General features: G+C 47.3%; 2 protein-coding genes across 3 annotated transcripts in view; one reads left to right on the top strand and one right to left on the bottom strand.

Moving 5' to 3' along the window:
- The window catches only part of LOC137304018 (cadherin-23-like), a 223,347-nt gene that overhangs the window by 73,659 nt on the left and 135,944 nt on the right, over positions 1-13,744 (bottom strand). The gene's annotated exons all lie outside the window — the stretch shown is intronic.
- vsir (V-set immunoregulatory receptor) overlaps positions 7,980-13,744 on the top strand; it is a 40,382-nt gene continuing 34,617 nt past the window's right edge. Inside the window, exon 1 of the mRNA XM_067972418.1 lies at positions 7,980-8,293. Within this exon, the coding sequence (XP_067828519.1) occupies positions 8,218-8,293 (76 nt within the window). The 5' untranslated portion in view covers positions 7,980-8,217. The remainder of the gene's footprint in view (positions 8,294-13,744) is intronic.

Here is a 13,744-nt window from a genome sequence, read left to right as displayed (position 1 = left end):
CAGCCTCCATAGCTCCTTGGCAATTAAAGATAATTCTACGCTGCAGTCACACCCAAAGCTTCTACAGGAGAAATGTGCGATTACTGTATTTCTGGCACAGATAAGCTGCGACACTCTGCCGACATTGTAACAGAACCAACTATACAGTCAAAAGAAGAGCAAGTTTTAGGGGAAAGTTGCTGTGGGGAGTCTGTGCGTGCTCAGATGATTCACGCCACACCGCGACTAATTCTCTGTGGTCTGCACCTAATTACTTATTCAGAGTATTCCTCGGCCCACTTTGGGCACGGTTCTCGGAGCTCCCAAAAGGGGGGACGGGAAACAGCATGTCAGCAGCTCTTGGCTTGCTGCTCTAAAATCTAAAGCGGTGTGGCCGTTTAAAGGTGAGCGACGGCACGTATGGAGGCAAAAGTTGACGGGGCAAAAAAAAAGATGGCACTCAAAAAAACCTAGTGGCTGCCAAAATAAACAAGCAGGCAGGAAACACAATCTGTGGCGAGTGATAAAGCAGCACAACTGTGGAACACACTGTCTGATGTCTGGTGTGTTGGACATGGTGCTGAATGAGGTAAGTGCAAGGAGGTTGGGTATGCTTCCCATCAACAACTTGCATTTATATAGCGCTTTTAACATAGTAAAATGTCCCAAGACACTTCACAGGAGGGTTAACAAACAAAATGTGACATGGAGCCACGTAAGGAGATATCAGGGCAGGTGACCAAAAGCTCGGTCAAAGAGGTAGGTTTTAAGGAGCGTCTTAAAGGGGGAGAGAGGGGTCGAGAGCCGGAGAAGTTTCGGGAGGGAATTCCAGGCCTTCGGGCCCAGGCAGTTGAAGGCACGGCCGCCAATGGTGGAGCAATGAAAATGGGAGATGCGCAAGAGGCAAGAATTGGAGGAGCGCAGAGATCTCAGAGGGTTGTAGGGCTGGAGGAGGTTGCAGAGAGAGGGAGGGGCGAGGCCACGAAGGGATTCGAAAACCAGGATGTGAATGTTAAAAACGAGGCTCTGCCGGACCGGTGTAGGTCAGCGAGCACAGGGCGTGATTGGTGAACGGGACTTGGTGTGAGTTAGGATCCAGGCAGCAGAGTTTTGGATAAGCTCAAGTTTACGGTGGGTGGGAACGGAGCCGTTCCCATGTAGTCCACTGCCCCCTGCTATTCACAGCTCATGTGTTGTTTGTTAGTGGGCTGGACTAACATGGACTAACATGGATGTCTCCTGTTCAATGCCCTTTATTCCAATGGAGAACGGATATGAATGAATACCTAGGATTCTAATGAAAAGGATAAGGTCCAACCAGTTTTCTCTAAACAGATATTTTAAGACTATTCCTGTCAGGTTCTGAAGTCAATATTCATCCTGTAACAATGTTAATTATGTGAAAGTAGTTTGCCACACTGCGCAGAGGGACAGATTTTACAAATCTCATTACGAAACTATTTCACTTCCACTTCCTCCTGCCACTGTGAAATGTTCCTTTTATGTAGAACTTAAGCGAGGATAGGAGCATGTTATATCCTAGTATTCGCATTTAATAGGTTGAGGTGATGTCATAAGGCACAAAAATGAAACCTGAGCACTTTATAAAGGTTAGCTGTGTCTCAGAATGTACTGCCATCTTGAACACAACATATTGATATATTTTTTTCGTCCTTACAATTACCATAACTTTCCCACTGTGAGTTTTACTAGAGATCAGGTTGTCCTGTACTGACATTAACCTGGGGAGGATGTATTCCAATATTATGACAATAGACCAGAACAGACAGATTTACAATGTGCTCAGTTTTTATTGGGTTATGGTCTCCTTGTGTACATTATATAACGATACACTTTGTGTGTATAAAACATTCTGTCGAGCACACATTCAGTCTGTCACACTTCAGGTGACACACTTGGGCATTACACTTTTCCGTTTGCAAAGTCTGCATCAAACTTGCCCGGTTGGTTCAAAGTTATATAAAACAGCGACAAGTCACAACTGAGAGGTCGGCAACAGACCAATGAAACGCAGCAGAAGCGGATGGCTAACCCACCGATGAGAAAATACTGAGGGCATAACAAGAGAACCAATCCAGCCAGCAAAAGCTAACAACAAAAAAAAGAGTCAAATTAATGAAATCACTCAAAACATTTTTTTGACTGTCAATATTGCTTTCTCACTAAGCTGAGGACTCAGCGCTGGAAATAAGGGGGGAAGATGGTGGCCCCGATATTACCAGGGAGGTGGGATGGCAGCGGGGAGGGCAACTGGGCACGTGGGTAACCCGCCCAGTAAAATCCGTCCGTACCCCACGCGATCGCGGGTAAATTGAAGCCACTTGACATGCTTTCGGGTTTCCTGTCGTTAACCTGCGCAGCGGGCGGACTGCGCACCCGCATCACAGGCTATCAGCTGGAGGAGCCCCATTTAAAGGGGCAGTCCTCCATTGCTGCTCCTGGAGCAAACAACCAAAATTACATAATGGAGCAGCCCAGAGGAAAGGCTGCTCCCAGATTTACTGATGCCTCACTCCAGTTCCTGCTGGATGGGGTGAGGAGGAGGATGGATATTTTCTACCCGGCGGACGGGAGGAAGTGGCCTGTCTCTGCCACCAAGAAGGCCTGGCTCGAGGTGGCAGAGGAGATCACCAGCAGCAGCAACATCTCCCGCACCTGGATCCAGCACAGGAAGCGCTTCAATGACCTAACTGGGTCAGCCAAAGTGAGCACACTTACTCATTCTACTACACCCCGTCTTCCACGTCACCGCCCCCACCCCACAACTCCTTCTGCACTGCCAACATTACTCTATCACATCATTCCTCACACCCACTCAAACCTCATCCTCAACTTACCTGCACTTACTCACCTCCCCAGTACTCATCCCACCACTACCACTCAACCCAATCCTTATACAATGTCGTGGCCCTGTCTCATACTCACCCTCTGATGCATCTCTTTCACGGTCAGCCTCACCCAAACCAATGCATTCAGCGGTTGGCCACGTCACCATCCCTCACTCATGCCTCTCTACTTTCTCCCCTGAGAGGAAAAGAGAGCCCAGAATGCACGGGAGAGGGAGAGGGCGAGGACCGGAGGGGGGCCGCAACATCTAGTCGTCCTCACAGACGCGGAGCAGGAGGTTCTGGAACTGAGCCGCACCCTCGAGTGCCTGTCCATCGGGGATGCCGAGACTGCCACCCGCCAAACGGCCGCTGACAGAACTTAATCATTCAGCACTCACAATAGCAAATGATGTTAACATGCCTTGCCATCTCCAGCACCTCAACATCTGTCATCATGCTTAATATTGCCTTCTGTTCTCTTACAGGGCCTTCAGCGACCGCCGTGACGGCGGAGGGCGATTCCTCAGAGGACTAGCCAGCCTCTGAGGGGGCACCGTCACATCTGAGCGAGCCATCCACCAGCGCAGATACACACACCCCGGGGTCCCCGTCCTCACTTAGTTGGGGTCGCACATGGTGAGTCACCACACACATGAGCATGAGCAGACGCTGGTGGCAGGGCAGCTGTGGAGAGTCCGCGTCGGTGGGAGCACTCTTCTCCAGGCTCTGCTCAGCTGGACACAGATGCTGAACGCTGGGGGCCATCCATGAAAAGGAGAATAATTGAGGGGCAGCAGCACATTTGCAAGACGCTGGAACAGGTGCCACGCGGACTCTCCACAATCGCGCAGAGGATGGAGGAGTCGAACTCCCGCATGAGTGGAATGGTGGCACAGGTACAGGAGGGAATCTCTGAGATACTGTCACAGGGACTTGAGGGCATCTCTGAGATAGTGTCGCTGGTAAGTGTGAGAATGTCTGCGATGGAGGGAAGGCTATCCTCCATTGAACTTCAAGCACGGCTCACCAATTAATCCACTGAGGCCCTGACAACGCCCTGCGGACTCAGGGTGAGCAATATTCTGCTGCCTTAAACAGGCAGGCAGATACTCTGGCACTGGCCTTACAAGGCTTCACACTAGTCCTCCAAACTGTCGTCCAGCAAAGTGGTAGGAGCTAGGCCTGGCCCAGGGGAGGGAAGATGGCGAAAGGGGACATGGAATTGAAGATGCCACTCAAAGCGCCCCCATGTCTCCCCTCTCAACCAGTACCCGCAATGCTGCCTCTTCTCCAGGTGGTCAAGTCTGCCCCTGCACAGGTGCAGGTGGAGCAGTCTTTGGAGGGGCACTCACAGGCACCGAAACCCAGAGGGCGTAGGTCCAAAGCATCTAATCGGACAGGGCATGAACAAGAGCAACCTGCCACTACCTCTGCTGCAGCCACAGGAGAGGCACCATGTAGGCGTAGTCATAAGCATAAGGCAAAGGTTTTGTGAGCACAAAGGGGATGCACATTGGTGTTTGACTATTTGTCATGTTTTATTTATATTTGATTTTTGTTAATGGCACAGTAAATATTCTTGTCACCACTACTGCCATGTCTTGGCCATTCTTGACTGGCTTGTGTAATAAGTCCCATGAACACCCACACTTGATGCCACCCATTGGGTGACCCTACAGTGGGTGTATGTGTAGTTGCACGACTATTTTGTGCAGGTGCCTGTGGCGCAGCACTGTGTTGTGGAGCTCCATGTGGCGGAAGTGGACGGCGTGCCTGGCGAGGCCGGTGATGTTGTTCGTCTTAGGATAAATTGATGAATGCAGTTATGGCGCTCACCATCCTGACGGTATGAGTTTGAGAGGGTCCGCAAAGTAGGTTAATGTACAGCAGAGTTTAGGGTATAAATTAAGAATTTTGAGTGAAAAGACAAAGGTGTTGCAGCCAAAACTTTGTCTGAAGTGACAGAGTGCCCTGCTGCAATAAATGAGGTTTTCCCCCCACCTGTCAAAAAATCCTTTGCATCGCCCACTGGCTGCTGGCTGAAACACGTCTGCTCCAACAGGGAGTGTTTCCCACAGCACGGGAAACAGGCTGAGGATCCTTCAAATTTGCACCCCTGCCAAAATCTCCAGTCAATGAGGTCTGTCAAGTACCTCAACTATCTGACTAACTATCTAAAGCAGCATCCTGCCGGCTTTAATTGTCGGTGGGAGTCCCGCATTCGGGAGCTTCGCACGCCCCCGAACGCGTCACTGGGGAACCCGGAAGTCAGCGGGTTGGAGCCGGGCTCCGAACCCGCTCCGGGGATTACTTCATTTTAGGAGCCCACCCCCCTCCAACGCACCCGCTCGGCCATCCGAAAATCAGAGACTTTGTGCAGTGGCGTAAAAGTGAATTGGCAGCCCGATTTACATCTCTCCTGTTTTGCTTCAGTGGAAAGAAAAATCAGGGAGAGGTGTAGAACGAGCTCCCAACTCGTTATCACCTGTTTTATACCATCACCTGTTTGATACCATCGCACAAAGTCAAAATTACCCCCAAGATTTCTAACAGAATAAAGATATGAAAAAAATTACAATGCTCACAAGAAAATTATTCAACTTACCTATTGAATTGCTTTTCTTTAAACGTGTTTGAAATGCCTCTTTCCACATTCAGTGTCAGAGGCCTGTCCCTTCCGGAGATGCCGGAGGCTGGAGTTTATGGAATTTCCCAGGCCTTTCTCTCTGTCAGCTAACGGAAAGTTTCAACCAAGTATTAAACCGCGATGCCCGTAACGCAGCAGCGTCACTCTGTGTATGCACTTTGTGAACAAAACTCCCACGGGATGCATTAGTGCCACTTAGGGTTGCCAACCCTCCGGGATTGTCCTGGAGTCTCCAGGAATTAAAGATTAACCTCCTGAACACTGCTGTGCGCAACGCCCGGGAGAAAAATTAAAGGGGCATTAAAAACAATCTGTGTTTGTTTGAACATTTTCGTTTATTAGTTATCAAAATAATGGAGAAGGGGAAAAATGGCTGATTGATTGGGCAGGGCGGTTGGAGGTCGTGATGAAACCTCCAGGAATATGGCCAATCAGAGTTGGTAATCCTATTGCTGCAGGAAAGAAGAAAAAAGACTTGCATTTATATAGCGCCTTTCACGACCTCAGGGCGTCCCAAAGTGCTTCCCAGCCAATAAAGTCACTGTTGTAATGCAGGAAACGCGGCAGCCAATTTACCCACAGAAAGGTCCCACATGCAGCAATGTGATAATGACCGGATAATCTGTTTTTTTTTTAGTGATGTTGGTTGAGGGATAAATATTGGCCACGGCACCAGGGAGAACTCCCCTGCTCTTCTTCAAAATAGTGCCACAGGATCTTTTACATCCACCTGAGGGGGCAGACGGGGCCTTGGTTTAACATCTCATCCGAAAGACTTCAGTACTGCACTGGAGTGTCAGCCTAGATTTTATGCTCAAATCTCAGGAGTGGGGTTTCAACCCACAGCCTTTTAACATCAGAGGCAAGAGTGCTGCCAAATGAGCCACAGCTGACATCAACATATCCTTCTGTTCCTTTCTCCCTCATGTACTAATCTAGCCTCCCCTTAAACGCATCTGTGCTGTTTGCCTCAGCCACTCCGTGTGGTAGTGAGTTTATTCCCTGCTGAAGTTGCTTGAAAAAGTTAATATTGTTGAATTAAAATAGCTAAACCAGCAAATCCTCAAACCAGGTAATCTCCCACCTGCCTCAGAGCTGCCATGGACCGGGGAAAGGGACAGATGGGATAGCGAGCCAGTTCCATCTGATGAATGTGGAATGCAGCACCACGTGGGATTAATACGGTTTGATTGGAGTTTAAACACCGGCACCGACTGGCTTGTTCCTGCGCTGCAAAATTCTACATAATCCAAAGAAGCTTCAAGTTACTGCGTTTTGTGGAAAGTTACAGTTCACAAATTTTTTAAAAATTCGTTCATGGGATGTGGGCGTCGCTGGCGAGGCCGGCATTTATTGCCCATCCCTAATTGCCCCTTGAGAAGGTGGTGGTGAGCCGCCTTCTTGAACCGCTGCAGTCCGTGTGGTGACGGTTCTCCCACAGTGCTGTTAGGAAGGGAGTTCCAGGATTTTGACCCAGCGACAATGAATTACAAGCAGCGAACCCAGGGTCGGATTTCCAACGAAAGGAACTGGACTCTGAGAGGTTGGATTGAAGTGGCAGGACTGTTTTGTTTTTATTTTCAGTTTTAAGATATTCGTCCAGGAGGAATTACCTTTGATTTAAGAGGCAGAAATACAAGAGGCTTCGAAATGTCAGAAATGACGTGTCAAAAAACAAAAACTGTCACGCAGGGGATGGGACAGGAATTGTGCAGTCCCACAGCCTGCTCGCAAATAAATCTCTTGCCTTCAGAACTTGCTTTCTACCCCCCCCCTCAGAAACTCAGCACTGCTGCAAAATACACTTTTTGTACACTTTTATTGTCCCCCCTGCAACAAAAGTGATTCGACGTCAGGCCATCTAAACCTATGGCCAGCCCACGTCTCACTTAGGGTCGCCAACCCTCCAGGATTGTCCTGGAGCCTCCAGGAATCAAAAGATTACTTTCCTGCACACTGCTGCCTGCGAGCAACGCCTGGGGGGAACAATCACAGGGGTGAAAAAAATGGTGCTTTTTTCTCCCCCCCTTTTCTTTGAACTCTTTCATTTAATAGTTATATAAATATCGGAGACGGGAGGGGCAGGGTTCGACAGGAGACGAGAGGTCCTGTGATTAAACCTCCAGGAATACGTCCAACTAGAGTTGGCAACCCGAGTCTCACCGCACTGTGGGTGTAACACCTTATTCACGTGTCATACAGCTTATATTCAGGGCTGTTCCTGGGCTGTCAGCTTTCGTGAAGCTGTTGGTTAAGTTTGTCCTACTTTTGTGGGCTGACATTACTTCCTTGGCCGGGGGTGGGGGGCAGGGAGGGAGAGAGAATCCCGCAGCACAGTATCTGTCTAAATTCAAAACAAACTTAATCTTGTGTTGCCTGTTAGCAGCCAAAAAAAAAATGCCAGTCACTGAAGCGAGGACCAATTAAAAGAACAGTTGGTATTTCAATCCCGCCTTCATGCAAATGACTTGCTTCCAGTTCCTTGCACAGCGTTCAGTCCACAGCCAGTAACATTAAAAACTCTCTCACAGTCAGGTCTGAAGTCAACGCCAAAAGGTCGCACAGTAAACTATATCGAGGATTTCTCTTTCTGGCTCTTCACACACACACACACTCACACACTCTCTCTCACACACACTCTCTCACACACAGACACACACACTCTCTCACACACACTCTCACACACGCTCGAGGAAGTTAGCAGATGAAAGAAGATTAGTGTGGGGAGAGAAGAACCCAATAATGGGCATTCAGAGCAAGATATGTTACCATCTCCTGGCCTGGACTATCATCCTGCTTCTCAACACTGTTACAAAAGGTAAGAGTGATAGTGGTATAATAACAAGATACTTTGCTTTGCTGTAATAATTGAAGAAAAGCTTCTGATTGCCACAGAACTGCAGTGCCAATTGTGAGAAGTGCATTTTCAAATTTGACTTAATCTCACTGTCGATCAGAAAGAACAATTTCTCCTATTTTACAGCTGTGGCGTTGTTCTTATTTGGCTTACGTTGAATCCAAAATAACTGTTGGGTTTATCACCGTGGTTACCAGGCAAAATGTGCAACCAAAAAACCCCATTAATTCTAATTCTGAGACGCACACTCCCAACCACACACACTCGCTCTTGATCAGAGTGTTGCAGAGAGGAGCACAAGGACTTTAAATTTAATAAGAATTTAAAGAGAGTGTGAAATCAACTCAAACCCAATTGGATGCAAGTGAAACTGTTTAGTTATTGAAATATTGGTCTCGTGCTTCCCCACAGCAGACAATTCTCATTCTGAGAGGTAAAAGGTTGCGCACGGCAAAACAGTACTGCCAACTGAATTTTGAGAGATTTCAAGAACGCTCCTTTCGATATAATTGACTTTGACTGAGCAACTCCCTTGCAGGATGTCATAGATTTCTATCATTTGAAAGCAGCACTCTTCAGTAACACCCTTGTCACCTCATTGTTTTGGTTGTACAACTGACCACAGTAACAGAAAATGGCTCATTCATTCACCCCTACCCCACCCTCCCATAGCAAAACCTAGTCACCCATTTTGCCCGTTCTGAAACTAGCATCAACGAGCAACAGTTTCACAGATAAACACTTCATTCGGCTGAGCTGGGTCAAATATTTTACATCGAGAATATTTACACTGGAGTAACCTTAATTCAGTCCAGGATAATGTAAAAGCAGAAAGTGTGCATTGCTCTCAATATTTGTGTTACATACTCGTGAATCTCTTCTGTTAGCTGAGGCTCGGTGGGTAGCAATCTTGCCTCTGAGTCAGAAGAGTCCTGGGTTCAAGACTCAGGACTCCACAGACTTGAGCACAAAATCTAGGCTGCCATACCAGTGCAGAGCTGAGCGAGTGCTGCACTGATGGGAGTGTCGTCTTTCGGACGAGACGTTAAACTGTCTGCCCTCACAGGTGGATGTAAAAGATCCCGCGGCAGTATTCAAAGAATTCAAAGTCTCCTGGCCGATATTTATCCTTCAATCAACATCGCTAAAAACAATAATCTGGTCATTATCTCATTGCTGTTTGTGGGACCTTGCTGTGTGCAAATCGGCTGCTGCGTTTCCTACATTACGACAGTGGCTACACTTCAAAAACACTTTGGGACGTCCTGAGGTGAAAGGCGCTATGTAAATGCAAGTCTTTCTTTCTCTCTTGTGTTGCTCATGGGGGTCTGTGGAACAGTTGTGACGTTTTGCTGCTCACCTGGCCTGTCTCTTTAAAGGCCACTGCTCTTCATAAGCAAATCCAGATAATTGTAGCTGCTTATAGGCAGAGGACAGCTGTATCTGCTTGTAAATGTCAGACTCTGGGTCAGTAACCGGCTCTCTTTGTATTTGCATCTGTAACAAAGTGACGTTTCAAAGTGCGTGAAGGATGTCCTTTGGCCCATATACACCTGCACACACTCACACCCACCCACACAGGATAGCAAGCGTCCTGCTTACAATGTACTAACTGTGTCAGCTACACAATGTATTAATTGTTTTACTAAAACTCTCTCCCTTTCTAGTCACTCGGGGCAACGACAGATTTTTATTATCTGGCAAAGCTCTCTCATTTGCATAGCAAACACGAACAGTTAAAATGGCAGCTGTCAGCAGTGACTTGAGCAAAAACTCAAAGTTATTCACCCTCCCAAGAATAGTGCACCTTGAGAAATAAAAAAAGCTGTTAAAGCATCCTGAAACACTCCAACCTGTATCTCACACTCTGACTATGTCATGTTTTTCCAACTTTGCTATAAGAGGTTGGGACATAGTCTCAAACCATCATTGAATGGCAAATTCATGGCATTTTACTGGAGCAAGACTTGCATAAATTATCTGTGGAGCTCACTGGCTGCATTAATCCTGTAATCGAGGGTGATCCTCTATATACTGTACTTTAATTAAGGGACTTCAAAAGGGGCTAAAAAAACGACACGGGCTTTGAAATGACATTGTGCAATATCGCAGAACAAGGGCTTAACTGCCAATTTGTCAATTCTGGCTTCTGGCACATCTCCGATTAGCGGCCGTGCCTTCAGCTGCCGAGATCCTAAGCTCTGGAATTCCTTCCCCAAACTTCTCCACCTCTCTCTCCTCCTTCAAGACGCTCTTTAAAACCTACCACTTTGACTAAGCTTTTCGTCACCTGTCCTAATATCTCCTTGTGTGGCTCGGTGTCAAATTTTGTTTGATAATCGCTCCTGTGAAGCGCCTTGGGACGTTTTATTACATTAAAGGCGCTGTATAATTGCAAATTGTTGTTATATGAGATTCCCTTGTTCGCTGTTTTAATAAAAGCATTCATCCATTTAAAATAAACAGGTTAACTCCTCCATCAAAATAGCAGATGTTTAATATTGCCCAGTATAATTTCAAGATGATGTGATGTTTTATTCCTGGAATTTAAAATGATGGCATAAAAGCAAATTAAATAATTACCTGCCACTGAGAGATTGGCTTTTTAAAGTGAGTGGAAAAAATACCAAAAAAGGTTTTAGTAATACAGACTCCAAATGGCTGTGTGCAGCCGAGATAGGCAGACTGGGTCAGCGAGTCTTTTAGCCAAATATTGCCCCTTTCCTCATTTGGTTTCCAAAATAACATTTTTAAATTTTCTTTCAACAATAAATGGCACTTCAAATTGCAGCAAAAGCTCCCTTTACTAAGCACTTCCTATCCAGCGTGCGAGCTGCCCACATCTGCAGCCCACACACATCCTCCGCAGTTCATCGCAAGGGAGCTTTCAATATTAGTTTTTTTAATGAACTTTAATCCCATTTTGCTATGTAATGTAATCCCTCCGCCTCACCCCTCCCACCCCCCTGTTTTGAAGCATTCTTCTGTACCCCTCCCCCCTGTGGCTTGAAATCATTTCCTGGCCCACACATTGGCTCAGTGACCTGCCCCAAGATTTCTCCTGATGTTTTCCTCTCTTGTGGAGGCTCCATTCAGCGCAGTGGCTCGGGTTCAACACCATCCCCGGGTGGGCCTGTCCGTAATTAGAAACATACACATGCACTCTGCCACTCACCAATGTTAATACGTTACCGAGGTAATCACTGCACTGTGCTCAATTCACTTTTGAAGTGAAAAGTGTCCCCATGACATAACTTTCCCTTCCTCCTTCAGACATTTTTGTGTGTGTGTTGGGAAACACCGTGGAAAAATGTAGCAGTTTTAAACACGGCCAAACACACTGCACATTTTATGCTTCTGGAAATCACACGAGTTTGGGTAAGTTTTTCTGCCCATAAATTACGTACTGGTTGTGGAAACAGACTATGTAACATTTTCCGCACTGCAGTCAGGGCTGGCGTTGAGTGTTCTCAGATAACAAATGCTTATCTTGTAAAAGACAAATGCTGTACGTTACTCCCCTTATTGAACCATTTTGATTTCCCAGGTTCTGGTCCTGTGGGGGCAATCGCAACCACCGGGGTGGTGGGGGGGGGGGTGGTGAGGGGGAGGGGAGGGGGAAAGAGAGCATGGAGGGGCCGAGGGTGACGGATCTCCCCCCCCCCACCCCCCCCCCCCCCCGTGTTTTTCCTGTGTGTGTCATGGCCCCATCTCTCTCCTCTCCAATTGCCCCTAATGTCCCCCGTCCCCCACTTCCAAAGCTATGTGGCCACACCCCTACCTGGAACCTCTCCGCCTAATCGTGTATGTTTAATATTTACAGGTGGTTTACAGCTTAGGACGTTATTCCTCGAGAATCATAGAATCTTACAGCACAGAAAGAGGCCATTCAGCCCATCGTGCCTGTGCTGGCTCTTTGAAAGAGCTACCCAATTAGACCTACCCCACTATTTTTTCCCCATAGCCCTGCAAATTTTCTCCCCTTCAAGTATTAATCCAATTCCCTTTTGAAAGTTACTATTGAATCTGCTTCCACCGTCCTTTCAGGCAGCGCATTCCAGATCAGAATGAACGATTTCACTTGAGATTCAAAGTGCTTTGTATCCATTTGAGATGTTGCAATTCTATTGTTCTTACTAATTAATAAAACTAGTGATTCACTCGCAAAACAAGAAACCCAAGTATCTTTACCTCGGTGTTGATCTTCCAACAACTCTGCACGAACTCCATTTGGAAGCAAGGAGAGAGTTTTGGGAGAGCTGTATCTATCTCTGGTTGTTTTGGACGAGCTGCCTTTAGAGTAGCAGGGAGATTTTGTGGCAAAACATAACGGCCTTTTTGCCACAAGAATCACTTGTGTTGCCATCTTACACCAGCATGCTGACGAGGCGTGTGATGCAGAATTAATGCTGGCAGTGGGATGGTTAGGAATAGAACCGCAAGTCAGCAGTGCCCCGGAGGTGGATCGCGAAGGAGTGGCAGCTGAGGAGAATGGGATGGGATGGGATGCATTCAAGCTTGGAGAGGAAGGGCAGGTTAGAGATGGGGTGATAGTTCGAGAAGATAAGAGCGCACAGTACTTATCTTTAGAGTTACCTGCCAGTTTGATGTAAAACAGGACAAAGTCTGGGTGGAATACCTTGGGATGTTTTGCCTCATATCCTCTCCATCACTAAGACCGCCTACTTTCACCTCCGTAACATTGCTGACTCCGCCCATGCCTCAGCTCCTCTGCTGCTGAAACCCTCATCCACGTCTTTGTTACCTCCAGACTCGACTATTCCAATTCGATTCAACGCTCCTGGTCGGCCTCCCACCTGTCATCCTCCGTAAACTTGAGCTCATCCAAAACTCTGCTGCCCGTATCCTAACTCGCACCAAGTCCCGTTCACCCATCACCCCCTGTGCTCGCTAACCTACACTGGCTCCCGATCTGGCAACGCCTCGAGTTTAAAATTCTCATCCTTGTTTTCAAATCCCTCCATGGCCTCGCCCCTCCCTATCTCTGTAACCTCCTCCAGCCCTACAACCCTCCGAGATCTTCGCGCTCCTCCAATTCTGGCCTCTTGCGCATTCCCGATTTTCATCGCTCCACCATTGGCGGATGTGCCTTCAGCTGCCGCGGTCCTAAGGTCTGGAAATCCCTCCCTAAAACTCTCTACCTCTCTCTCTCCTTCTTTAAGACACTCCTTAAAAATTACCCCTTTTGACCAAGCTTTTTGGTCAGCTGTCCTTATATCTCCTTCTGTGGCTTAGTGTCAAATTTTGTCTGATAATCGCTCCTGTGAAACACCATGGGATGTTTTACTATGTGAAAGGCGCTATATAAATGCAAGTTGTTGTTGATACATGCCCAGACGGAAAGATCACTGCAATGACCTGTACACAAACCACAGTCCAATAGGGAGGGTT

Source organism: Heptranchias perlo, chromosome 36 (assembly GCF_035084215.1).
Source record: "Heptranchias perlo isolate sHepPer1 chromosome 36, sHepPer1.hap1, whole genome shotgun sequence".
In the NCBI taxonomy this organism is placed as follows: Eukaryota; Metazoa; Chordata; class Chondrichthyes; order Hexanchiformes; family Hexanchidae; genus Heptranchias; species Heptranchias perlo.
Note: the sequence above shows the minus strand (reverse complement) of the source record. Positions and strands in the feature narration are given on the sequence as shown.